At 38.9% G+C, this 25,342-nt stretch overlaps 2 protein-coding genes across 4 annotated transcripts; both read right to left on the reverse strand.

The window, feature by feature from the left end:
• Nucleotides 1-2,194: 2,194 nt before the first annotated feature.
• On the reverse strand, nt 2,195-6,335 carry LOC109961228 (regulator of G-protein signaling 13-like). Of its 2 annotated transcripts, none has more exons than XM_020601903.1 (5): nt 5,909-6,335; nt 5,497-5,556; nt 5,132-5,193; nt 4,816-4,982; nt 2,195-4,658 (listed from the first exon to the last, which is right to left on the reverse strand). In XM_020601903.1, exons 1-5 carry the CDS (start codon nt 5,974-5,976, stop codon nt 4,470-4,472), a joined length of 546 nt encoding a protein of 181 aa, XP_020457559.1. In that variant the 5' UTR covers nt 5,977-6,335; the 3' UTR covers nt 2,195-4,469. The 2 variants fall into 2 exon arrangements, with proteins under 2 accessions (XP_020457559.1, XP_020457558.1); XM_020601902.1 differs by having other exon boundaries at nt 5,132-5,196.
• Nucleotides 6,336-9,574: 3,239 nt separating this feature from the next.
• On the reverse strand, nt 9,575-20,534 carry LOC109961270 (regulator of G-protein signaling 1-like). Of its 2 annotated transcripts, none has more exons than XM_020601958.1 (4): nt 20,498-20,534; nt 11,710-11,765; nt 11,366-11,532; nt 9,575-10,139 (listed from the first exon to the last, which is right to left on the reverse strand). In XM_020601958.1, the coding sequence occupies exons 1-4, from the start codon at nt 20,506-20,508 to the stop codon at nt 9,954-9,956; spliced, it is 420 nt and encodes a 139-aa protein (XP_020457614.1). In that variant the 5' UTR covers nt 20,509-20,534; the 3' UTR covers nt 9,575-9,953. The 2 variants fall into 2 exon arrangements, with proteins under 2 accessions (XP_020457614.1, XP_020457613.1); XM_020601957.1 differs by lacking the exon at nt 20,498-20,534 and adding an exon at nt 12,036-12,226.
• Nucleotides 20,535-25,342: the final 4,808 nt, after the last annotated feature.

The following is a 25,342-nucleotide window of genomic DNA, read 5'->3' on the forward strand; positions in this document are numbered from 1 at the left end:
ACCGGGTGTGGTCGGTCACATTCTGGCGGTGGTCGTTGCCACCCTAGCCACCTCCTGACTCTGCCCACACTGTTTAGCTAGGTTGAGCTGGTGTGTGTCGATAGACTGTCAACTCCTCAAAGTTACTGAAAAACAGGTGAACACATTAACGCTTTTTCTATATTCAGCCCATGTTGATTCATTAGTAAAATGTTCAAATCTGAGGATTAGCAAATGAGAGCAACCAGAGACATTAACAGTTATTTTTTGTCGTCACTTATTATTAAAAACATTAGCATTCTTAACTTTTAAAGCCACTGTCTGTTTCATTGACCTGTACCTAAGTGTATGAGGAACTGCAGTCAGTTTTGGCATGAACTCTTTGGCAGGGCCAAAAATTCTCTATACTCAAATTGTAAAGGTGTGTATTTGTATTGTAGGTGGAGAAGAGTACCTAAACTAACTCCAAACAAACCTTCCTTTAAACAGAGGCTGACATTAAAGAACCCACAGCACTTGTAATTAATAGAGCTTAATATTAAATAAATATTAGCACCAGTTCATCTGTAGAGGCGTAGGCTACCCTATACCAGTAATTATCTTCACAAATGTAGACCTAGATATTTATAAATGTGAAAACGTTACATAACCCGGATGTTTTTGCAATGTTGTAGTGTGACAGTTTTTACTCGGATAAGAGGCATTGTCCCTATTTTGTTGTTGGCATGTTCACATGAAGTTGTGCTTTATTAAGCAAGTACATAATTCAGCTGACACAGTGTTGATGGGGGAGCAATTTAATCAGTTGCATAATTTACTGGTACTGCAGTAAACCACCTGCAGTAACCTGTAAAACCTGATGCATTTGACTGTGCATACATGTTCCAGCAACCTGCACGCCTATCTGCTAGTGGTTATTCCTATTTTCAAAATGTAAAGTAGAATTTAGAAAGGAATGTCTTTAATAGCGTCTTTTAAATTACCATAATTTTTTAGTTTTGACAGTGTAAAGTTATTAGAAATTGAGTGTCATTCACATTCATCACCTTGCACGTTAATAACACTCACGTTCTTTAGTTGCACACTGATCCATTCATTCAACTATTCACTGAAAAATTAAGGCATTCAATGAACAGTGCTCTTTTAGTGCATTAATGCTCAACACTGTAAACTAGTACGGGACCAAAGGGTTATCAGGAAAACTGATTTTACACCAGTGGGCTATGTGAGCTTGTTAATCTGTTCAAATTGGGGCCTGTTCAGCTGGAGGGCTTTGCAACAAGAAGCAGAGAAACAACACAGTCAAGTTGTTTCACTCATAGTTCAAATGTCTGAGTGTGTGTTTGTGTGTAGGTGACAGAATGAGACCAGACAGCATTTATTAAGCTCTGTTCAAACATTCATTACTATTTTGTGTGAGTGTGCCAGAAATGGAGTTTGTCCATTTTCTTGCGATGCCACGCCAATGTGGTGTACTGTTCAAAATCAAGAATCTAAATTAAAAATGTAAAAGTAGAGTGAGATGTTAGTTGTGGATTTCACAGTACTCACCTTTAAAGCTTTGAGCCATGCGCTTTTTGTCTAATCACAAGTACAATTTCAGTTTCTCTTCATGTTTTTACTTCGCAGGCAGAATGATTCATAATGTGGTTGATGGGAACAATGAATGTGAACCCCTGCCCCAAACTAAGCAATAATGTTTTCTTCCATTTCAGTAAGTGTAAGCAAATAAACACATAGCACAAGCAAAGTTTTTCATGACTTTTGTTATCATTTTGTTTGTTCATTATGCCATGTGGCTGCAGTTCAGAGAAAATCATTGACTGATTTCATAAGAAACTGGAAGTCGAGGCCTTCCTGTTTTTAAAAGAGCACATATCACTTACGCACTTAATTTTCATGTCAGCATGCTTTTCAGTGATAAAGGTAAGGGGGACAGGAAACTACATGCAACCAATATTCTTTTTCAGATATTACAAGCTATATTTTTACTTTGATGTAATTTCCCACTGAGTTTGAAAATAGAAACTGAAACTCAAAGCGACCATGACAACGCTTAATTAAAAAAGAGACTATCTTCAGAATTATAGTATATTTGTGTTCAGTTTGACCGACCACTTATTTCGTTATGTTGGAAATGTTTAAATATGAGAGAGCGGGAGCCCTATTTATTTAAAAGAAACATATTTACTTTGTCGTCTAGTAGGACAGAGTGTAAAATCTTGACAACAAGTGCACTGTATCTCCACAACAGTGAAAATAAGTCTTCAGCCCAGCAGAACTTGGCACAGCCCTAATGTTTCCATGCTTATGTGATGGAGTATTGCTTTTAAACATATAACAATCATTATGCAAACATCCCATTAATTTTCTAATGCAATATTTTAAGCTGCTTCTCTCTGGCAGTGTGTTGCTGGCGTCTTTAAACAGACCAAGAGACTGAAATCGAAGCACAGAGCACAACATGAAAAGTCATGAGTGAAATGAAACTAAACTCTAGTTTGCTACTAAAAATGTTCACTTCCAGGTAGGCAATTTAAATAATTTAATGTCATTCAGATCACTAACATTTACAGGCACTTCAAAACTCCAACAGTCTTTGTACTCAGATGGTGACAGTTAACAATAAATAATCCTATGTTTAACTTTTATCTTAACTATTAGCTCCCTAAGAATACATTCAAACAACATGCTTTGGAAAGCAGTAATTAGGCTTATCCCCAGGGTATACAAGACGTTTTAACATCCTATCATGCAATGTGAAGCATCCTATTTCTATTCCGTTTCCACTCAAATAGTTTATTACATAAAGTCACAACTGCCGACACTTCAGTGCAGGAATCTGGTTTAGATATTGGCCTGCAGTCAAGGGCTGAGGAATGGGTCTCCACTGTAGTGCAGACTTTGGTTCACATTCCACACAAAAATATGGATGATTAGGTTTTGTTGTCACTAAAAATATAATCATCCTGTATTCTTATTTTTTAAAAAACTGATTTAATTTTTTGTTGTTTATCAGCCATAAAGATTTTAACTATTGGTACAAAATATCTCCTATAGCCAACTTAAAAAGAAACCATGTATGTTCCAAGCTTAAAAGAAAAAAGTATTTTTAAAGTGTCCCAGAATGGTTCTACATATTAGTCCACCATGGAGTTATCTTAAACTACGTTTACATTACAGGCCTCACTACTCAGTTCCAGTCTTTTTGTGTTGCTGGTTTATATTCATGTTTTTAAATTACATCTATCCAGCTCTAATTTGAACACGGCTGAAGTCCTAAATAATGTTATTTGTGCCGTTCCCTCCAAAGCTGCTCAGTTACAACATACTCCTTCCAGTTTGTTTTGATCAGATCTTCTCTATCAGTGTCCAGTAAATGTGAAACATCTTGATCTCTGCACTGCGATGGACGTTGGGGGAGACGTTGAAAAACACATGAATTCCGATCTGATTGTTCTGACAGTGCTCACAGAGTCAGAGATCGGATGTGAATCAGAGCACATATGCAAGTGGCCCAGATCTGATCTGAAAAATCAAATATGGTTTGTTCACACATCCATGAAAAGATCCGATCTGAGTTACTTGGAGGGCAAAAAATCTGATTTGAGTCACTTTGGCAGGTAACGTGAACGTAGCTTTAGTGCTGTCAGTTAGTTGGTCAGCGCTTTTTGCAACAGCTTATTCTAAGTGGCAGTTAAACTCTATAACTAAATACAGTTGTACACTCATACATGCACACACACACACACACACACACACACACACACACACACCTAATTGAGTATGACTGTTGCATCTTACATCCTCTATCTTAATCTGCACAGGAAACACCTCTGCAAAGAAGGCCAAAGGAGGTCTGTTGCACGGTTTGCTTACGGAGCTCCACAGTCAGAGTGATGCGTTCATTGTCAATGTGCTCAGTTCACCCATATGTACACATTGTATCATCCAGTGGAATTGGATCAGAGTCACTTTGGCAGGTAATACAAACGTATGGGGTCACTACAGGGTCATGTACATCTTTTTTTGTAACATTGTCCTCAGCTGTGTCATTTGCACCTTTGCAAAGAAGGCCAAAGGAGGTCTGTTGCACGGTTTGCTTACGGAGCTCCACAGTCAGAGTGATGCGTTCATTGTCAATGTGCTCAGTTCACCCATATGTACACATTGTATCATCCAGTGGAATTGGATCAGAGTCACTTTGGCAGGTAATACAAACGTATGGGGTCACTACAGGGTCATGTACATCTTCTTTTTGTAACACTGTCCTCAGCTGTGTCATTTGCACTGTGGGGATCCACCAGCAGGACTGAGGTACTATTTGCTTCTGGGTCTAGTGATGATGCTGAGGTGTTAGGCCTTTGTATGTCTTTGTGCTGTGCAGGTTCACCTTCCCTCCTTCTTTGCTGTCAGTCATTCCTCCTGAAGTAGTTCAAATGTTCCAGTTATGGGATTTTAAGTACTTTCTCTGTCCCCCGACCGTGCTTTCATCCCTTTATGGCATCAGCAGCAAGGTTTTCCAGGAGAGTTCTATAGACGTCTGAGCGGAGGAACCGTGGGTACGAGTCTCTTTCCATCAACCCGTAAACTATCTTCTGAGCATCGTCAAAACAGTGCATAGTGGGAGATTTAACGTTCCTTTTGATCTGCTCTCGGGTGTAATAGTCAATGTTGATCTGCAATGAGGCACATAGATAGGAATGAGGGGATTTGGGCGAAGACTGAGATTTGAACAGACACATTTCCTCTTTGAGACAACGCTTGAGCTGTATCTTTGTTATTCAACCTAATAAACAGTGTATGAATGTAAAGGTTTTACAGATTTTGACTTACTTCTTTAGGAGATTCTGCTTTGATGAACTGCTCATATATCTTCTTGGCTCTTGAGGACATTCTATACGAAGACTTGATCTTCTTGTAGTCCTCACAGTTGAGCCAGAACTCAATATTCTCATCGCTGTATTCAGATTTGAGAAAGTTACGAAAGGTGGCCAGCCCATCTGAGGGAAGCACAGAAAGCACGGCAATCATGAAGCACAAATAACAAACTTTTTTAGCTTAAGAAACACATTATTCTCTTTAGGTTCTTATTCTCAAACATAATTGTCTGTTTTTGGTATTTTCACATCCGGGGGAAATAGCAACCTACATTTAGACTCGAGAAGCTTTTCCAGTGACTGTGACCATTGTTGGGTCTCTTCTAAACTTAGTCTGCTGGGAGAAAATGCAAGTTGGATTACTCAGCTAGAATCAAATGTGGTTAAAAAAAAAGCTGCAGAGGCTGCAAGGACACAGAGACAGTCTAATCAAGAAAGCATAGCAGATGTGCTCGTCAAATTTGCACAGAAATGTCAAGCCTTTGGATATGTTGATGTGCGCGTATGCTGTGCCAAAGCAAACACAGTGTCTCTAGTTCATTTGAATCCTTTCATAATGCCATAGATGGAAATGATAGAAGCAGGCTGGCTATTTTAAAACTGAAACGTATGCAAAACACTCCATAAGTCTCCTTACCTCTCAGAGCTTGATGAGTGTGAGAACATGCACTGGAGTCGGCACATAAAGTTCTTTCCACTGTGTAGAGATAAGAAATACATAAATATAATCCTGCTGGATTTACTGCTGTTTAATTAGCTTCAAGTTTGTCTTGTCGGGCATGTCAGTAACAAGAATAAAGCGCATGTGGTGAAATGATATTGGATGAAATTAAGCTGTTTTCAAGAGATATGATGAAGCACCATGATACTCTCATATGTGCTCTTATGTCTGAAAGGTTTGCCATGAAAACAGAAGTAAAACATCACATTGTAAATAGATAATCAAGCATGAAATGGATACATTAACTCAAAACAGCTTTTGATCACGCACCAAGTCATCATATTTACTGGAAAACCCAGCTTCACACTAAAGTAGAAGTTTCACTCACATGTTCTTGTTTCTCTTCCTGTCATCTCTGTCCATGATGAAGTGCTGTGTGTTGATTAGGCTGGGCATTGTTTTGTTAGGTCCACACACGCAGGCTTTCAGTCCTGCTCATGCTGCGGCTGAGAGACACTTAGGAGGGTTCCCCCTGCAACACCGCTTATATACCAAGGTTTCCTGTTGCTACGGACTGAGGCTGACGGGATACATCAGCAGCTCAGCCCAGACCGAAAGGAAGCACCCCTTCCTCCTCCCTCTCCTGTTCCTCCTCTCCTCCTACTATACTGTTAGAAACAACACATACTCACACTGTACTGCATGTATGCCTGCCTCCTCTTGATGCCTTACTCCCTATTATGCCTCTGTCTCTGCTTCCTTTCAGTTCCGTCTGCTACTACGGATCCTTCCCTTCTTCTAACTGAATGGGCCAAACAGCGCGCAGTGGCTGAAAGCATGCTGTGTTCACATTATTTTTAGTCTGACAGCACAGATGCAAATGACAGTAACAGTGACTGTGATAGGCAAATCGTGACCTTCACATGCTGTTTTTTTTTTTAGTTCCCTGAAATGATACTGTAAAGTGAAGCCTGTTGAAGACAAATGGAAGAATTACCTTTCTGCCTTCTTGAGAAAAAAACAACTTTAACATTTATTGATCCCACAAAGAGAAAGTCTTCACAAGAAATGTGTACATGAGGCTTCAGCCATATGTGAAAAAGAGGAAACAGCAAATTTATTGCAACAAAGACACTCAGCAAGGAAGTAAGAATTGTATTGTCAAGAACCTATCAGTGTGGTCAAAGTGTAGACTGAAATTCCTATGGGGAGGGTAGAAAATGAAAGTCCATGCTAAATATCCTGAAAAATATAAAAGATTTGGAAAACTCTCAGGAGCAAGGACATTTTGTTAAACCTTACATCCTCAAAGAGCCGAGTTTTTAGGTAAACATTATGGCATTAATACAGTGTGTTAGAAAATGAAGTAAATGGGGGATTCCCTGATAAACTACTTACAGTACACTCACATTAAAATCTCAAAACGATTAAAGGGTAACATCGGATCACAAAGGGGAGAGGTGGTCAACAAGGTCAAGTACTACAATAATGTCAGTGTACAAAGTACAATAAACATGGATCCCAATGCCAGTGTCTTCAGCTACTGGAAACAGGTGTGTGAAGAAATTAAAAAAACTGAGGAGAGGAGTTTAAAGCCAGGTATCTTTCAGGTGTCTGCACACATGCCACTGCATGACATATATGTAAATGACAGAAAACTCTCCTATTATTCAAAGCTGTTTGAGAATAATGCCAATAACTACTGAGACAACATGGCCCCCGCCAAATTAACCAGTCCAAAGTTTGTTATGTTAGAAATGCACTGTTGACAAAACATCTGTTTTCAGAAATCTTGAGGTTTTTTGTGCCTGTGTGTTGACCAGATCAGCTGGAGCACTCATACTGAACTGAGAATCCAGTGTTCCCTGTTAGCTTTTCGTTTGCTTCTGCTCAGGATTACCACAGCATTCTCAGAAAGAGGTCCTGTTACTTAAAAATCTTTTCTAAAGCTGAGATGGTACGTTTAGAGGGAAAGACATCAAATCCCTACAAATACAGCCACTTGTCTCCCTCCACTCCAGGCATTGGCTAGAAGTGTGACAGGACGATCTCGCCATCTGCCTCTGACTTCCCATCGGTCAGATGGCGTCCACATCTTACTTTGAGATGAGATGCTATTGCATTATTCTGCCTTGTTCTCTGCCACTTAACACAGCAGTTTGTTTTCAAATAAGAGCAGCTTGTTATTGACAGCACAGGGAATTATGAAGGCAGATAATAATGTTGTCACATTGAACATTTATCATCAGAGGTGTGCAAGTCCAGTGAAAATGTAATACACAGCTTCTGGGTCAATGCTCATGGAGATTTACTTTGTATCTGACTAAAATGTCACTACGAAAACATTTCAAACTTTGTTACATACATAAAGAGCCATTTGACTTGCTAACAATTTAGCTGGTATTTATATTACCCAACCAATAATGTCATAGCTAACATTTTAGGGGAGCTCTAGATTGAAGGTTTTTTTTCTAAATAAGATTTGTGGCAAACACTGCTCATCGCCTGATGCCACAGGCTGCTGTGTTACAATCTGCCATTGGCTTAACTGATGTTGTTTTCCCTGTTTTGCCCAAACACCGTTATAAGTACTGAAGCGTTACAGACAGCCACCAAACAGTGAAGTGAAAGCTGTCCCTCACTCTGCATGTCGGTGTGTTTGTGACACTTGCTACCTATGTTTTATTCAGGGTCTACAGTTACAGCATGGAGGAGGACAGCAGTATATACAGTACATGCAGTATAACAGCCTGCAGCTTCCCGAGTCAGCAGCAAAGCTCCCCAAGTCTGAACGTCGTGCCATCAACAGTAATCACTTCCTTTTCATTACCATGGCAACAGTGCAGGGCTATGGGAAAACATCGACAGATTGGATGTGAAGAAAAGTGCCCCACGTGATGCAGGAGATGTGAGACCTTTGTCATTTATCAGGAACAACCCCTGACACCCCAGTGTGTACTCAGATTTACTGACATTTGCCGTTGAAATAGCTGTACTGCTCAGCATAATAAAATCTCATTAGAGCTGTTGTACTGTGGGCTATAGTTTTAGGTGAGATAGCTGCAGTAGCACCTTTATCCATGAAAAGCAACTAAACTGGCGATTCAGATCTCTTCCACATAAGGACGCTCCATCAGATCAAGGTCAACATAAACCTTTCAAACAATATGCAGTGGTCACATATATATAATTTGAGCTGCTTGGATTTCTCTAGCCATATGGGAAAACATATTTAAGATATTATATATTATGCATTTTCTTTTTGTGCCCTGGCATTTATTAGACTTTCTATTTATTACATGAAGACTGGTCAAATGAAGCTACAGTTTCAACGAGATAAAGTAGATGTGCAACCTGTATGAAAAAGCCTTATTAAAGTGAAATATAAAAAGCTAATTCTCCACTTTTAATACTTCTATTTTAACAAAACAATATGAGCTTTACCTAAAGTGCAGTTATTTGAGGCAAAGTGCTTGTGTATCTCTCCCATCATTGTCTGTGAGTGATGAGATTATTCCCTTAACAAGGCAGCACTTTCAGGCTGATCTGTTACGCATCACGTCCCCTGATGAGCCCAGTGTTGTCGTTTAAGCCCCTGAGTTATAATTAGCTGCCTCACTACTCCTTTTTAAGGCACAGTTTTTAGGAATACGGCCATTTACAGAACAGAGTGGGATCAAGGGCTAGTGTGGGGTTATTTCTTTCCAGTTTGGTAAACCCTGCTGCTGTTGTTTGGACTCATCTCTGCACCTAAATAGAGAATATCAGACACCATGTGACCAAGAACAGAATCTCCTTGCTTGGGTGAGCTGTGGAAACTCTTCCCCTTTTTTGATTCATGTCTATCCCCACACCTCCAGTTAGTCAGTCAGACAAAGATAAACCTTTGTCTCAGAGTTCTGACTATGTGGAAACAACTACAATCATCCACCAGGGTTTAACCAAAGTTAGTCAAGACTTCACAATTTTGTGAAATTCCCAAATGAATGCCCATTTAATAAAGACATGGTCATTTAATTCTACTTATCAGAAACAATTTATTTATCATTCCCGGCCATATATCATAATTTACACTGTATGTTAACTGATTTTCAGGTTCACATGTTGTATTTCCAACAAGTCTAAACTCAACACAACACAACACAATACCAACAGCGTCCTTCTCTTTCACTTTCCTCTTACGGTGTTTGCTTTATTAGCAAACGGCTAATAAATTCATCAGTATAACATCTTAAAAACAAAGAAGGTTGCACATTGTTGAAAACATTATTTCCATTTTGGTTTTAGAGATGTTCTTGGAAGAAAACAGTTTTGATCCTCTGACAGAGTGTGAAATAACTTTTCAGTTTAGTCAACTAGCAAGACAAAATGTGAGGATTACAAAAGCAGTGTTGGCACAATGATTTGATGAGAACAACAGCATTCTGTCTCAGCTAAATGTACCACTGGGTCCTGGATTTGTGCGTTAGACTCAGGTAGGCATCGGAGTGCAGAAATCTGGGCCACGAGTCTCTCTCCATCAGCAGGTAAACATGTTTCTGGGCCTCATCAAAGCAGCAGAGGCTCGGCTTCACCAAGGACTTCTTGATCTTTTCTTTAATATGTTGGTCGACATTGATCTGAAGAAGAAACTCCATTTAAAAATAGGTTGAATAGAATGAAACATAGCTGAAAATGTGACTGTTGTTCAAGAAATCTGTGCTGTTTCAGAATTTAATCCAAAGTAATATGGTTGACCCTCAAAACATCAGAGTTCATGGCCGTGAGGTGACATGAAAACTCCAGTAACATCAATCCTAACGGATCAATTTGAGAGCTCGGAGGGGCTTAAAAAAGTGCTGTCAACACAAATCATGGATAAAAGGTTTCTGAACATCTGTTGCATTTAACCATGTTTTACAGCTGCAAACAGAACATCAGGTTCATTTATGTGGGATCATATGTGTAACATTACAAGAAAAACAGGTCTGTGTGTAGTGTCCCTGTTTTTCAGCCACCTGTTAAAATATCTGGAGTCACCTTTGACTTTCAGAAACTAAGTCAGGGCAGGTGCTTCTGGATCCGTGACTTCTTGCATGACTAGAAGCAAATGGTTAAAACCAGAAACTTTCCTTGTAAACCACTTAGAGTTAACATTGGTTTTCCACAGGGCTCATTGTATTGCTCATGATGATGCAATCAGAATATTTAAAGTAGGGACATGATTATGGATCAATGATAATTCTAGATTTTAGGAGATGTAGAAATAAAAAACCACTTGAAAATATCAATGTTTACATTTCTTGGCATTATAATTTCTGTAAAGAGAAAAGCAGCTTTCACACCATTGTAAAGTTGCCTCATCAGAGATTATTATATATGTTTTTTTTTTAGAGAATTCCCATTTCTGGGAACGCTGCAGTCTAGCTGTGTAAAGCTGTGGTAAACAGTGAAGGTAGATTTTTAGCTAAATAATACATTTGTGCTACTCTTGAAAAAACCTGTGTGAGAACATATTTAGTGCTGACAAATGTATGAGACCCTGCCCGAGACTCAGTGGATGCCTCTTTACGTCAACGCACCAGCACTGAGAAAGCAAGTAGCAGTGGAAGTTGTGACATTTAGTAGTCATCAACATTGCTTCATCCGATTCTACTCATTTGTCTTACTGATATAAGGCACCCTTTATTATGATGATGCAATAATATCAACATGGGAAAATGCAGTTTACTGTATATTTGGCATTTTGTTTAGCATGTTTGTATGCTAAAGGACATATTTTTTTCTGTCTGATGTTTTTCTTTTGTGTCTAGATGTATTACTCTGTACCTTGAACGATCAGCCGTGGTATATCTGACAAACTGACCTCTCTGCAGGCTGCAGGCTGGATGAACTTATGGTAGATCTCCTCTGCTTTCCAGGGAAGATCATCTGGTGAGGTGGTCGACCTAAAGTCTTCACATGCAAGCCAGAACTCAATGTTTTCTTCACTGAACTCAGACTGAAGAAAATTGTGAAAGGCTGCTAAATATTCTGTAGGGAAGGAAAGGTTTTTAAGAATATATAATTATTTATTGTTTCTCATGATAAAGACCATGTCTGCAGGCTCAGAAACAAATTTAAAATGGGACTGACTGTGGTGTTTTATTTAAGACCTTGTTATTGTCTCAAAATAAGCATCCCATTACTTAAAAAAGGTGCAATTCTTACTTTCATCTTGTAGCAATTTTCTTAGTGTCATGTGGATTTTGTGGTCAGTCTGCCAACTGGAATAAAAAAAGATTTGAGTATTAACTATCTGGGGTGAACAGCCAGAAGATTAGTGCAACATACACTACGTTAGCTCTGAAGGATACGTAAGGCGAGAACTTGGATCCTTCTTATGCCTCATTTGATTAAGAACAATATCAATCTTATAAAGTTAATCTTAGTGATAAGTAATGTAACGCTTCACATTTTAACCATGTAAAACACAAACTCAGCACTGTCCACTTTACTCAGATCATTGCTCAGTGTCAATAGTCTGTCTGGCTTACCTTCTGGCTCGTGTCACATTTTGCATCAAATCTCTAATTTCATAAAACCGAATCTTTGAAAACAAAAGTTTTGGCATTTTAACATCCTTGTTCCTCTCCTTGGAGGGGTTACAATAGTCCACCAGTGTGTCTGCAAACAGTATCGCTCCCTCTTGTGCTTGTCTTTAACCAGGCAGGAAAGGTGTCATACCTCTGACGCTGAGGGCCTGCTGGTACAGGAATCTAAATGCCATTTGGATAAGCTTACAGCTGCTGTTTTGACTTAGTTACTGTTGTTCCTGACTCCCAGCTGCAAAATTCCAGTAGCAAAGGAATTGTTTGGTACTGATTCCTGTAAAACGGTCATTTGTTTTGATCTTGTGTTATGCATGTTATGTATATAGGCACATTTTACATCAACATATGAAGATTTTATGGGCACTGAGTGGAGGGTAAAACTAAATGATTCACTGGTTTATTAGGAGTGTTAGTTAAAGTTTGGGTGATTTGCTACACAATGTGACAACAGACATTAGTCAGTTGCCGGTACCTCTTTCCATTAGTGCGCAATTTCTAGTGAGGCATTTGTTATCATTGGTGAGTGTATTAGTTAGAGACAGTAACTTTCACATTAGTATTAAGAAGTACTTTTCAGGTGTTTTTCAAGTGTTTTAGGTATTTAGTTGCTTAGCAAAAGCATTCCACTACAAAAGTTTGTAGATTTTATACAGTCTATAAGAAAATAAATCAAAATAAAAATATTAAAATAATACAGAATAACACAGTAAAACACCAAAGAGGATTTAAAACAGATTAAATAAGTGAAAATGCTTTCTGTTAAAAATCCAGTTTTAGTCATGATTTCATGGACGGCTCAGTTGATGTTTTATATTTCTCTTGTCAACAAAATCCATGAAAATAAGATAAAAACAACACACTGATCCTATCAACAAGGCTTTCCTGGCTGGCCATCTGGATATATGTTCACTCATTTGTGCCACAGAGCTCCAGTGTCCAAAAGCTATTCAGGCTCATATGAAACACAGTGAGCCACACTGCTGCAGCTGTAACATGACACTTTAGTTTGTGTCAATGCCTCAAAACTACAGTGCCCAGCTGTTTTTTTTAAATCTATATATGACCTGTTTTAAAAGGTTCACATCTTCAGGAGGACTGGAAGTCTGACGTCACTGAGAAAGAGAGACTCATGGTGTGTTGATGATTTTATTTAACTTGTTGACATAACAAAAATATAGAATATTGCCAGTCTTATTTTCTATAGGTTCCCCCCAATTTCACAAGAATGGGAATGATGTGGTCTTAATTTTCAAAAGTCTGTTTGTTAAAACCCCAGCAGCATTTCCTGGAGCCAGCAGCTGATTCTAGTTTAGACCGAAGGAAAGAGAACCAGAGCAGTGGTGGGAAGTCCAAGAATATACTCAATGTAGGAAAGTGTAAAAAATGAATTAAATCTTATATTCCCTTCAGTTACTGTGGATCCTGAATAGCGCTGGATATCTAATTATTAAACAATAGGACAGAGTCAAAGCTAACCCCTGACTGTGGGCAGGCTCTTTTATACTGGATGACAGACAACCAAGCTGGGACTGAAGAGGGACTGTCAGGTGATAGGGGTCAAATAAAAAAGCATCATGCCAGAAAACATGCACACAAAAGTTGAAACAGGCACTGACTCATATTAGAGCAGAGCATGTGACAGCATTACAGGGACTTTAACTAGGAAATTTCTATGAACCAAAACCAAGCAACTGACCCACACAGTTCTCACAACAGCTCCTATACCAAGAACGTCCCATATATTTACTGACAAATATTTATCTTGAACAACACACTCACATGCTTTCTTTTAATTTTAGTCACGTATAGTATATAAATGAGGAGGCCTGTTGTTGTATTAAAAGCTTTGTATGATGCCTTATTAAAATGGATATTTCACAACATACAAAACAAGTGCTTGTGTGTGGGTGGGTGGGGTGTTTATGTGGGTGTGAGTGCTGCTCTTCAGAGGTCCCTCAGGGGTCTCACTATCGTGTGCTGTGGGTATTTTTGTGGTTAGAAGAATATTTAAAAACCTTCCACAGTAGAGATGCAGAAGCTGCAGCAGATGCACGTGCGAGGTTAGGCAGTAAATTTCCCAGAGGCCGACACCCTTCATGCTTCATGCTTGACTGAACAGTGCTTTCAACAGGAACATGAGAAAGTTCAGAGGATGTAAAAATGCCCTGGCATATTCAGCGTTCACTGTCATCATCATCAGTTCTCTGAGCTTGTGAAACAGATGTGTTGATTAACAGCTTTACTGTATATACTGTAGTTACCAGGAGTGCTAATTGTGTTTTATCTCTGTATTCACAATGTTTCTTCTTTTAAATCTGTATCATATTCATAGTAAAATAAAATAGTTTTTGCTCACAGTGAGGCATCTTGTATTTCCAAATTTTGAATGAACCTTATGTGATTTTGAGACACAGAGTAACAATTTGAACTATTTCATGAACCAGTCAGAATGATCAGTGGAGTGACTAAACTGTACTAAGATGTGTTTGTGGTCTTATCATGCTATTATTCTTGGCAACCATTTTGCAAGCAGTCAACCATGCCTTGTAAAATAATCAGATTTTGGTTAACATTTTTCCATCACGTAACCTGCTAGGTCAACTACTTTAAGTTGTGTTTCAAAGAAAATGAAATGGAAATGACAACAGAGAGCAGAAAGGAAGCAGATACAAGCAAAATGCAACAGTACACTAGCTTATGTCACTGATCCATATCTGCTGAGTCAGACTGTATTGTATATAAAGTGAACACAGGATGTTTGTGTCATTAACTTACATTAGCACTGAATACCAACCCTTTTGGCTTGTGCCATGCCTGTTTGTTGCACTGTATATGTCAAGAACAGTTAAGCCAAACTATAATAATGTTTTAGATTGTTTCATTTTTTTTTAACTCCTGAAGTCGTAGAGAGCTACAATATCCCAGCATTTCATAACCTAACATCATTATTATCTCCTGACTCATTACAGTGATCTTGGAACCCCTTATGGGGGACTTTGACTGCAACGTTGGATCTACTACTTTGGAAGTCTGGTGCCTTTTAATGTTTGATGGTTTATTTTTGTGCACAGCATCAAGTTGTGGGACCTATAAAGCCCCACCATGATAGAAGAATTTCATTGGCTAGATTCCTGGTAGTTTTTATAACCTGAGCTTGAATGAAAGAGACAGACCATCAGTTATATCTGCAGCCAGGGCAAGGCCACTTCTCCTCCTATGGCTGATAATTACAAATCACTGTGACCACACAGCTTGGCCTTTCCTAGTCAGTGAGGATACCGTAACTCAAGTGCCAGACACTTGATTCAAAAATGAACAGCTGAGTCGTCACCTCTTACCATACAGTGGGTTGATTTCCTCCTGGTGGCCGGCACCAATGGAAAATAGTTGATGACTGCTACTGATAGCAGAGACTGCAGCAAGTATCACTTAACAAAACAGTGAGCTTTTTGAAATACTGCACATGTTTTTTTATTGTGTGAACTTGATGTAATATTTTCATTGGCAGCATTAATGGTCCTGGTTCAACTGGACAACAACTATGCATATTAATGGTATTTGGTCAGCTGCTGTCTCCAAGATAATGAATGAACTGTCAGTGATGACGATGACTGTCAGCAGACTATATCCCACTAACTATTTCACATTGAAAAGTCAGGGGTTGTCTGCTTTTTCTATAGCAGCGTTATCTATTCTGTCTGATGTCGCCCAGTGTTCACACCAGAATTTCCCCATCATCAGTGATATCCCCCTTCATCAGACATTAATACAGCATTAATTTTTGGATGTTTTCATAGGGGATATTGTGACATTAGTTACCTAATAATGGAAAATCGAAATATTTCATAAGACTGACTGATTGACAGGAAGTGTGCTTTGTCAGATATGACTTCAAGGCAACTGTCGTCTATAGAGAAGCATGGAACTTTTGTTTAATTTATAGATTTGTATACTGCTTAGCTCTACTGTAGTAACACATAATGCTCATTGAATAAAAGCAGCCAGTATGGTCTGCATGTTTTCATTCTGGCAGGCATATCTACAAAACCATGCCAAGCACAGTACAGTGTGCTCTGTATTTGTTCATGCGTGCTGCTGCGTGCTTATGTTCTGTACCTGCTTACCTATACGGTGTATATTTATATCTGATGTGATTGGCCTTTTTCAGTCAAATAAAGAACAGACTAAACTAAAAATGGCACAAAGGATTGTGCCTGGGGCTCATGAATCGAGGCACAACCTTCTTCTGTCTTAGTCATCAAACATACAACAGGAAAACATCATTTAAATCCCATGACATAGGTAATACTCGCACTGACACTTAACAGCTGTTAGAGCATTTGTTTATGGACATATTTATCTGAATACTGACACAATACTAAAATAATTATGCAAGTGACATGCCTTCGTGCTCCAGATCCTGCATGAAAGTATTTCTCCAGAAGTCTGTGTGGAAGTGAAACAGAGTTTGGTAGACGAGAGGCATGACGCAGAGGCAGATTTGGTGGGGGAAGTCAGACAGACAGGTTCCCATTATGCTGTTTACTGTATCCAGACAGAAGGCCCTGCTTTATTCCTGATCTCTTTGACTTGGTCAGCACAGTGCTGACCACATTATTCTGTTTTTATGAAAAATTACAACTTAGCATATAGGAATAGCTGACTTATTATGCTATAATTACAGCAACTACAGTAAGATATAATATGATGCGCACTCAAAGATACAAGCTGAACATAGAAATTTAATGTAAAACTTGTAAGGTGTGGTTTCCTATGCCGGTTTCACTTTGCGTTGACACTTAGAGGAAAAGCTTCTGTGCAGCTGCTCTATGCTGCTTTTCAGATGAGCCCATTACTGTACATACATTAAGTCCAGGCCTTTGTCTCCATCTAGTGGTAATGTGTACAGACTCATTTATACAGGCTATGCACAGTAAAGGGTGAATGAGGCAGCAGCTTTAGTGTGATGCAGGGCTCAGTAATAAACTTGGCAAAGTCAAAGTTACCCCTGGGCTCTGTTTGACCTGAGGCACCATTTTCCCTTTGTTGTTTGACTTGTGAATGCAAATCACCTACAGTGATGGGGACCATAGCAGGGCCTAAAATATCTAAATTCCCTTGCATACTTAAGGTTTAATGTGCATCTTGAATGTAATTCATATCTTATAAAACATCTGTAATACCATTAAAAGTCATTTCAATCCTACATTGTTTACATTCCTGGTGCACTAACCTGCAGTCTTCTTCAATGGCTGTTATTGGTGAATTTTGTTGCACTAGTACCAACTGTCAGTCAGTGAAAGCAGTGGCAGGAATGTGCATAGCAATGTGAGCATGTGCACTTGTACATTACAAATATATTCATAGCCAAAGGCTATAAGGACACCTTTTAATTGACTCTTTTTTTAACATGATGAAAAGATTCAACCAGACCCTGTTGTCAGGAAGATAAATTAAAATTCTATGTGATATTCAGCATGAATCTTTATACATTTTTATTGTTAAGCTTTGACTTAAATGGTGAATATATATATTACAGAACGACACAGCAGGGCTGCAGCATCTCTCTTTATGTCTGACACAAAAACAACACAGACAACAAACTGGCTGGGAGGATGCTGGAAGAGAAACCCCGCAAGGTCCTTAGATTGTAAGATAGCAGAGGGGAAAATGCTTTCATCAGTCTTCCAAAATCTTTAAAACAGTTGCTGCTCTGACACAATGTAAAGCCCCCCATCCCCCAAGTCAAGACGAAAGAAGAGTCTGTGGCAGTTAGCAGAGACTTGGATATCTTATGTAGTACCTGCTGCCACCTAAAGTCAGAGGACATTATTTTTGCCTCTGCTGCTCACATGACATCCCTGCCCTAATGTTACTCCCTTCATTGTCCACCCTTCCTTCCATCTTCCTCATGTTTTTTCCTTCAATCACATCTCTTTCTGACTCTTGTTTTTTAGCCTTTACTTTCTCTCCTTTCTCTTGCATCACGGGCTTTTGTCCCTTCCCTACCTCTCCCCTGGTCTTTCCATTCCACCTCTTTTTCTAATTACAGATTTCTCAATTTCTTTCCTTCTTCTCTTTCTGCTTTTTGACCTTCTATGCCAAACCCCTTTCCTTCTGTCCTATCTTGTGAGTATTAAGCCCATGCTGAGTTCCACCAGGGCCAGAAATACAATCAGATAATGCTGAGCTTCCAATCAGTTTCCTGCAGAATCTCTTGCACACAGCGCCTCTGCAGATGTACACACTGAGGTGTAGTATATAACATCTATGAAAGGTTTAATGCATACAAGCAAGCAAGAAGAATGCATACTTACTGAAACAAGGTCAAAAAACCCCCACATGAACATGTGAGCCTAGAGACATGGCAAAGGCATGTCATAACCTCATGTTTCTGTCGTAAACCAGAAAAAACAGGAACTGATTCCCACCTCACTTTTGGTTCATTTAGTGCTATAAAATAACATTATAACTGTGCACAGGGGACAGTGAGATATGTTGCCAGGACAGAAAAAAGGTGGTCGTACAAAGTGTTAACTTTTACCGGCAGGAACATGGAAACATTGTTATATCTCCCGTGAAACAATGATGTTTCATATATGTATTGTATTCCCCTATGTAATCAAATCAAATCAGATGTGTTGCCTAGATGTGTTTCATTACAAGCACCCTGGTTCTTCTGCTATAATATGTGGTATTCAAGCTTTTTATTGATGTCACAGAAAAAGGAAAGGATGCAGACTAGATGAAGTAAATGGTAACTAGAATGACAATACTGTCATGAAAACAGCTGTGCTGGGTAACTGGTGACCAAGAAAACTGACCCTTAATAATATGATCAAAGGGATAGTGTGAAATATACTTATTTATATTCTTGTCACAAAGTAAAAGAGAAGATACTGCTCTCACATCTCTCAGTTTACTATGAAGTTACAGGCAGTAGCTGATTAAATACAGGAAATTGCCATGTTAATTACAGGTTTGAAACAGCTGTTGAACAGGTGTTTCCCCTTTGAATCGCCAGTATTTTTTCACCCTGACCTGTCTAAAGTCAGTAGGTATCAAACTTTAAAATGGCTTTAAAAGACAGAAGAATATTTTCCCAATTACTAAATAACAGGAAGTTTGACTATGAATAGACTATGAGGGGATGATGTTTGGGCTTGTTCTTGATCTAATCTTATGCTATAAATGCTGCATGATTAATGACCACCGGATGTTTGCATTTTGTGACCCAATAAAAATGGACATTTTAATGTTGGAAACTGATGGAATGTCTACATTATCAGCATGTGCAATAGTATATGGCTGATTAATGAAAGCCTTGGGCCAGTTTCACCATTCCCTTACAAAAACATAAAGAAACAATATAATATACTTGTTAATGAAACAAAATCCCAAATATCTTCTAAGCTGTGACTTCTTGCTGGCTTATGTCTGAACTATCAGGGATTTGTTCCCCTTGTCTTTGTCTTCACATGGACATTTGCATGCTCATAAATTAAAACACACACTCATACACAGCATTTACATATGCACGTACTCATACTCATACATACAACGATTTGTTAATCATCATAATCCGCCTGAGCAGCAGCAGGACCCGGCCAACAAAACCAACACAGCAAGGTTTTTATCACAAAATTTACATTTAAAAATAACTTACACAGCAGGGACCATGAGATGTATTCAATTTGTTGTTAGTTTTATGTGATGTACATTCAACAAAAACAAATTTACATGGGAGGTGGATAATCGATTATTTAGAAATGCACCAGGACAATAACAGGGTTGTGGCACACAAGAATCTTGTTTGCTAATGTGTCATACTGTATTGTATAATGAGAGGGTGGCATCACCTGTTCATTAAATCACAATGAATTATAACAGACCAACAAGATATCACACTTTAAAGATATCACAAAATACCTTACTCATTGTGCAGCGGACAGTATTCATACACGCAATCTATTAGTTTCTGTGCTTGTTAAAAAGGACATAATGTTCTGAAAATGATCTCTTCAGAATCTATGCATACAATATTTTTTATAATTAAAGGTACATGTTACTAATTTGTGCATTCACACAAGTTATAAACACTTTACCCTTGATGTGTGTCTTTTCAAACAAATGTCAGTCTTATAAAGTTGATGTCAGCTTTTTTCCTGAATTGCAAAACAAAGCAGAAAACTGACAAACAAAGACTTCAAAAGTAGCTGAATACATTATTTCAGTCATGTTTGCTTTTAGATCCTGTCAGTCTCCATGCCGACAGTTCAGTATCTCATTTCACTTCTGCTTCCTCTGACAGACAAGCCTCTTCTATTTAAACTGAGATTCTAAGGAGAGTCAGCTGAGGGGCAGAATCAATCACTGAGGTGTCGGACAAACTGCGTTTTCCTCACCTTGCTTTCATTGCTGTTCAGCTTGTTCCAATACAGCGTAGTAGATTTTTGATTTGAGAAATCGCAGATAACTGTCGTTTTCCATCCGACCATATATCAGCCTCTGTGCCCTAACAAAGCAATTAGGCCCCTGCTGAGAGATTTCTTCTCTCGTCACAAAGTCAATGTTTATCTGTATTCAGAAAACGACACTTTTATTTCACCCACGAGTTACTTCTGTTTGAAGATATGTGCATTTTTAAGTTAACTATGTTCAAATAGCAGAAACTATTGCAATGAGCAACAAGAAAAGGGAACCTGGCCTGTAAAAATCAGTGTATTCATAGTTAAAGTGAAGAGGACATGACAACAAACAAGGGGGCAATTGAGGCCCATTTGAAGTTACACAGGTCTGACTTCATTCACATCCCACTTTGCAAAAGCCATACCTATCTCAGTGCATTAACTTGGACAAGCTCTGTGTAGATCCTTTTGGCAGCAACCTTCATTTGTCTCTCACTGGTCACTTTCTTGTAGTCCTCACAGACCATCCACAAAAGAAGGTTCTCTTCACTGTATTCTATTGCTAGGAAGTCTGTCAAACACCAACTGGCCCGTTGCACAGATGGAATAGACATACTTTGAAACCAGAATGGTCTTATTTCAAATATTCAACAGATGTTGTGTTGAAAATTAGTTTGCTTTATTTGTTCTCAATTTTTCTCTGTGCTTTATTTTGCTTTTATTTGCTTTATTTTAATGTATACAAGGCTGACAAGGGTGATACAGGTGGAGGTGTGAATGCTGATGGTGAGATGACCCCAGTAGCCAAGCAAGAGAAAGAGAAAAAGCTTATCAGTCAGTTGCTTGGACGGCTGCCCAGATTGAGCAAGGATGGTGGCCTTGACAGCAGACAAGGGGGGGTCACTGGCACAGCACTTTGTTATGAAGTTATGTAAAGAGGAACTTTTAAAAATGTGTTGTGAAATGAGGGATGTCAATCTTGTAACCTGGACTTGAAGTCAGCATGATTCGCATTTGCCATGTGAGGTCATTTTTATTTTTTTTTAGAAACCTATATTGACCAATGAAATAACAATATATCCCTAGTATGCCCTGGGATGAAGCAAGCCCCAGGCAAGGAGGAGCTATAGATGGTAGAAAGGGATGTTCCAAGCTCTGTAGTCATTCTGCTCCATGGACCAGAAACAAAAGCTATTGGGGTGTTTTTGCTTTTTTTCCTCAGTAAATCTTATACTTTGCAACAGACTGTTTAGACTTGGAGTGAATTTTGATGGCAGATAGAGGACTGTGTGGGTGAGCACTGGACCCTGTCTGGCCCCGGGAAAATATTCTCCCACAGTTGAATTACCCTGAGATAACTAGAAGTTTTTGGGAATTTGGTACGTTTTTCACAACATTTTTTTCAACTCAGGAGGAATCAGTGGCTGATTTGTGACTTCTCCTCATTTCCTCTCAACTTTTGTATTAGTACAATTTCTGACCTGTAGTTTTGACCTTGTGTACTTAAACTGCCATAGTCAGAATCTTCATGCAGCAGGAAACAGAACTATGTGGACATTTGGACAAAAAATCAGGTGAAAATAGGATTAAACCAACTTGTTCCTTAAAAAAAGAAAAAAAAAGGGGTAATGTAAGGGAATATCATAAGTGCAATATGCCTTAGCTAAAGGTAAAACCATTCTGTTATCTTTCACTCGCATTCTCCCTTCCCCAACACAGTCCTTTTTAGCTCTAGGAAGTCAGGCAACAAAGAGACGATGCAGCAGACTGCCAGGTATTGTGGTGAATGTCTGGAAGCCCTTTGAACTTCAAAAACTTGCAAACCAAACCTTGCTTCCCAGTGTGCGCTGCCTCAGCATCATATAATTACACACACCTAAAGCTTTTGTTATCTTCTCTGCACACCCCTAACCTTTGTTACTGGCATAGTCCCGGAGCTGTGATTCTAATGCAGGTGTAAAATACTTAGCATGTCTTCTGGGAGCGCAGACAAACAGATCACTGCAAGCACCAGTGCTATTCACACAAATTGCTTTACATAAATCACCACTGCTGCCTTGACAGTAATTGACAGAAAACACAATATATCCAGAGGAAGCTTGTTCCCATCTACGAATCACTTTAGCTTCATATTTGAGCCTTCAATCATAACAGAGCTGACTCTTTAGAATCACACAAGATGTAAAGGTGTATGAATGCCATCTGATTGCAACTTCCTCTTGCACAACAATTTATTTTTTGCTATTCTTTGCCTATTTGTCATGTGTCACTGTATATCCTCAGAGGGGAACTGGGATACAAGACCGAATGTATCTTCCAGCGGACAGTTAATCTTAACACAGGAGACAACAGGCTGAAATATCAGCTGAATCCATTTCAGTAATATAATGAGAGAAGAAAGACAGCAGAGGGAGAGAGAAAGAGAAGGGACCCATCTGCCCCTTTAGTCATTTTCAAATAAAGGCCTGGAATATGGACAGGTGAAAGCCATCAGTGAGCGCCGGGTTTATAAATGAATACGAGCTGGCTGGAATCACCCTATCTACACTGGCAGCTCAGATTATGCCTCTTATCTCTGCCAGTGTCATTCTCCTTAAATATATCGCCAAATGGATTTGATGAACTTGAAGGAAGAATAGATCCTTGATCCTCCATTTGAAGGCCGAGGGCAATTCAAGATGATATGCGAGGCCGAGCAGCAGAGAATTGCGAGTGAAGAGAGAGAATGGAGTGCATTTGACAAGAAAATGAAAAGAGTCAGTCCAAAAGCGGGAGTACTTTACACTCCAGAAGATGGTCGAGTGACTCTCTCCGTGCCGCTACATCATCAGCGGGAGCCCTGTAGAACATAAATGTCGTGAAGTTCAGATCACGTCAAACAGGTGACATGTGTAATGTGCACAGGACTAAGACTCTTCCCTTGAGGAAAAATGAGCGAAACACAGATTTCAATCTACTTGTTACAGTACAGTGGATTAAATGATGATTAATGATTAGTTTTAGCTAAATGTCATTTTTAATTAACTGATATAAATCAATCATATTATGAATTTATTAAAAATATGAAAGACCACCTAATTTTAACATACTTCCAATCCTAGAAGATGAAATTATGACAGTGGCTCACATCTTAGTTGATACTGGCTTTTAACTGAATATCCAATCAGTCATTGATGTCCACTGGATGTCGGTTCCCTCCTTACATGTAAAACAGAACATAAAAATGACAATTAAAAGTTACTTTCTTATACATTATAAGTAGTGTAAAACGTTTTCAAAAGTTATATTTTAACAATGAGTACAAATTAAAGTAATAGTGTAAAGTGAAAGGTGTCACCCATAGTGATCCACCAGACAGACTGCACAATCGCCCCAACGCTACAAAATGTTTTACTATCTCTCAGTTCATTATTTTAACAATGAGTGCAAATTAAAGTAATAGTGTAAAGTGAAAGGTGTCACCCATAGTGATCCACCAGACAGACTGCACAATCGCCCCAACGCTACAAAATGTTTTACTATCTCTCAGTTCATTTATTTGTTTGTTTGTTTATGCTTTTACAGCCCTTAGGTTTACTGTTTTGCTTCAGGCTCACTGCTCTCAACTTCATTTCCACACGGTACTGGGTTGAATAAAAAATAATTGGTTAATAAATGTTTTGATCATTTCAGAAATAGAATGTAAGCCATGATAAAGTTTAGTTTTGAATTCATTCCCTGCCCTCATACACACAGATTCTAGTGAAGCCACTGGGAGCAGCCTTGAGTGCTGATGTTTGTGCAAAGTGCCTCCATCAGCTGCAGCTGAGAGCTCTTCAAGTAAGATTAGGAACTGACTCTTCAAACTGAGAAATGTAAAAAGGAAAATAAACGTATTAGAGTTGTAACAGCTTGACTGGATGTGAGTATACTGAGATATATTAAGTGCTCACATCTTTAAATAAGCACAGCTTACTCAAATAACATACGTTCATTCTAAACACATAATCAGCCAAGATCCACAGGCTGCCAGACTGTCACCAGTAAATGTCCTGTGTGGCTTAGTCCAGCTTTCATGTTTTCATATTTCTTCCTGTATTCTTCACAGCTCAGGACCAAGTTTTGTTTGTGATCATCTTTATTGACACTCCCCACTCACACTTTCTGGTAAGTGTTCTGGCATCATGTATGTATGTACCTGTAGATTGGTTTATTTTGGGACCTCTCCTGTTTCAGTTGTGGGTTCAGCAATGTAGCCTGGAAACTGCTTATTTTCTGGTTTTTGGGAGAGCCTCTGTGATTCTTTGTTTGTTTTGTGTTAAGTGCAGTGTATCCCTGGTTTATGTTATGTTTTGTGTCTGTCCTGCCTCTGCACCTACCTTAGTGTTCACCTAATTACTTGGACTAAAGTCCTGTAATTCTCCACAACATTTCGTTTTGCTCTGTTCCTCCATTTGGGTCCACAATTATTATACAAACCATGACACTTTAATAAAGTAAATCTTTTTGCATGAATCGCTGAGGCTTGGGTTTACTGACCTACAATATGTCGAATGTCCTTTTTCTTTATGTTTAATAGTGACATCTCTACAATGACTTAGATTTGTGTCAGCATGGCAGCTAACAGCCAAATTAGCTGCATCCTCTTGGCATTAGTTTACTTTTTAGAATCATAAATTAGATGAAATTTTAATGATCCCTGCAGGGGAAAATGGGTTGTTGCAGTAGCAGGTAATCAGATAAGAATAAGCAAAGGCAGTGGAGGAGGTGCAGGAGCTACGTGTATTAACAGTATCTGGTGTGTGAATAGAAAGAGAGCTACTGCACAGGATATGCCTATAACAAGTATAAATATGCACTGTA

The sequence above is a fragment of the Monopterus albus genome, unplaced genomic scaffold (genome assembly GCF_001952655.1).
Source record: "Monopterus albus unplaced genomic scaffold, M_albus_1.0 scaffold53.1, whole genome shotgun sequence".
Lineage (NCBI taxonomy): Eukaryota > Metazoa > Chordata > Actinopteri > Synbranchiformes > Synbranchidae > Monopterus > Monopterus albus.

Excerpts from the sequence above, each read along its gene's own strand:
- LOC109961270 (XM_020601957.1), bottom strand. The coding sequence starts at position 12,112 with ATGCCAAAACTTTTGTTTTCAAAGATTCGGTTTTATGAAATTAGAGAT. Across the intron at positions 11,766-12,035 it reads AATGTGACACGAGCCAGAAG|TTGGCAGACTGACCACAAAA; the intron begins GTAAGCCAGACA and ends TTTTTATTCCAG. Across the intron at positions 10,140-11,365 it reads AGCCTGCAGCCTGCAGAGAG|ATCAATGTCGACCAACATAT; the intron begins GTCAGTTTGTCA and ends TTTCTTCTTCAG.
- LOC109961228 (XM_020601902.1), bottom strand. The coding sequence starts at position 5,976 with ATGCCCAGCCTAATCAACACACAGCACTTCATCATGGACAGAGATGAC. Across the intron at positions 5,557-5,908 it reads AGGAAGAGAAACAAGAACAT|TGGAAAGAACTTTATGTGCC; the intron begins GTGAGTGAAACT and ends ATCTCTACACAG. Across the intron at positions 4,983-5,131 it reads AAAGCTTCTCGAGTCTAAAT|ATGGGCTGGCCACCTTTCGT; the intron begins GTAGGTTGCTAT and ends TGCTTCCCTCAG.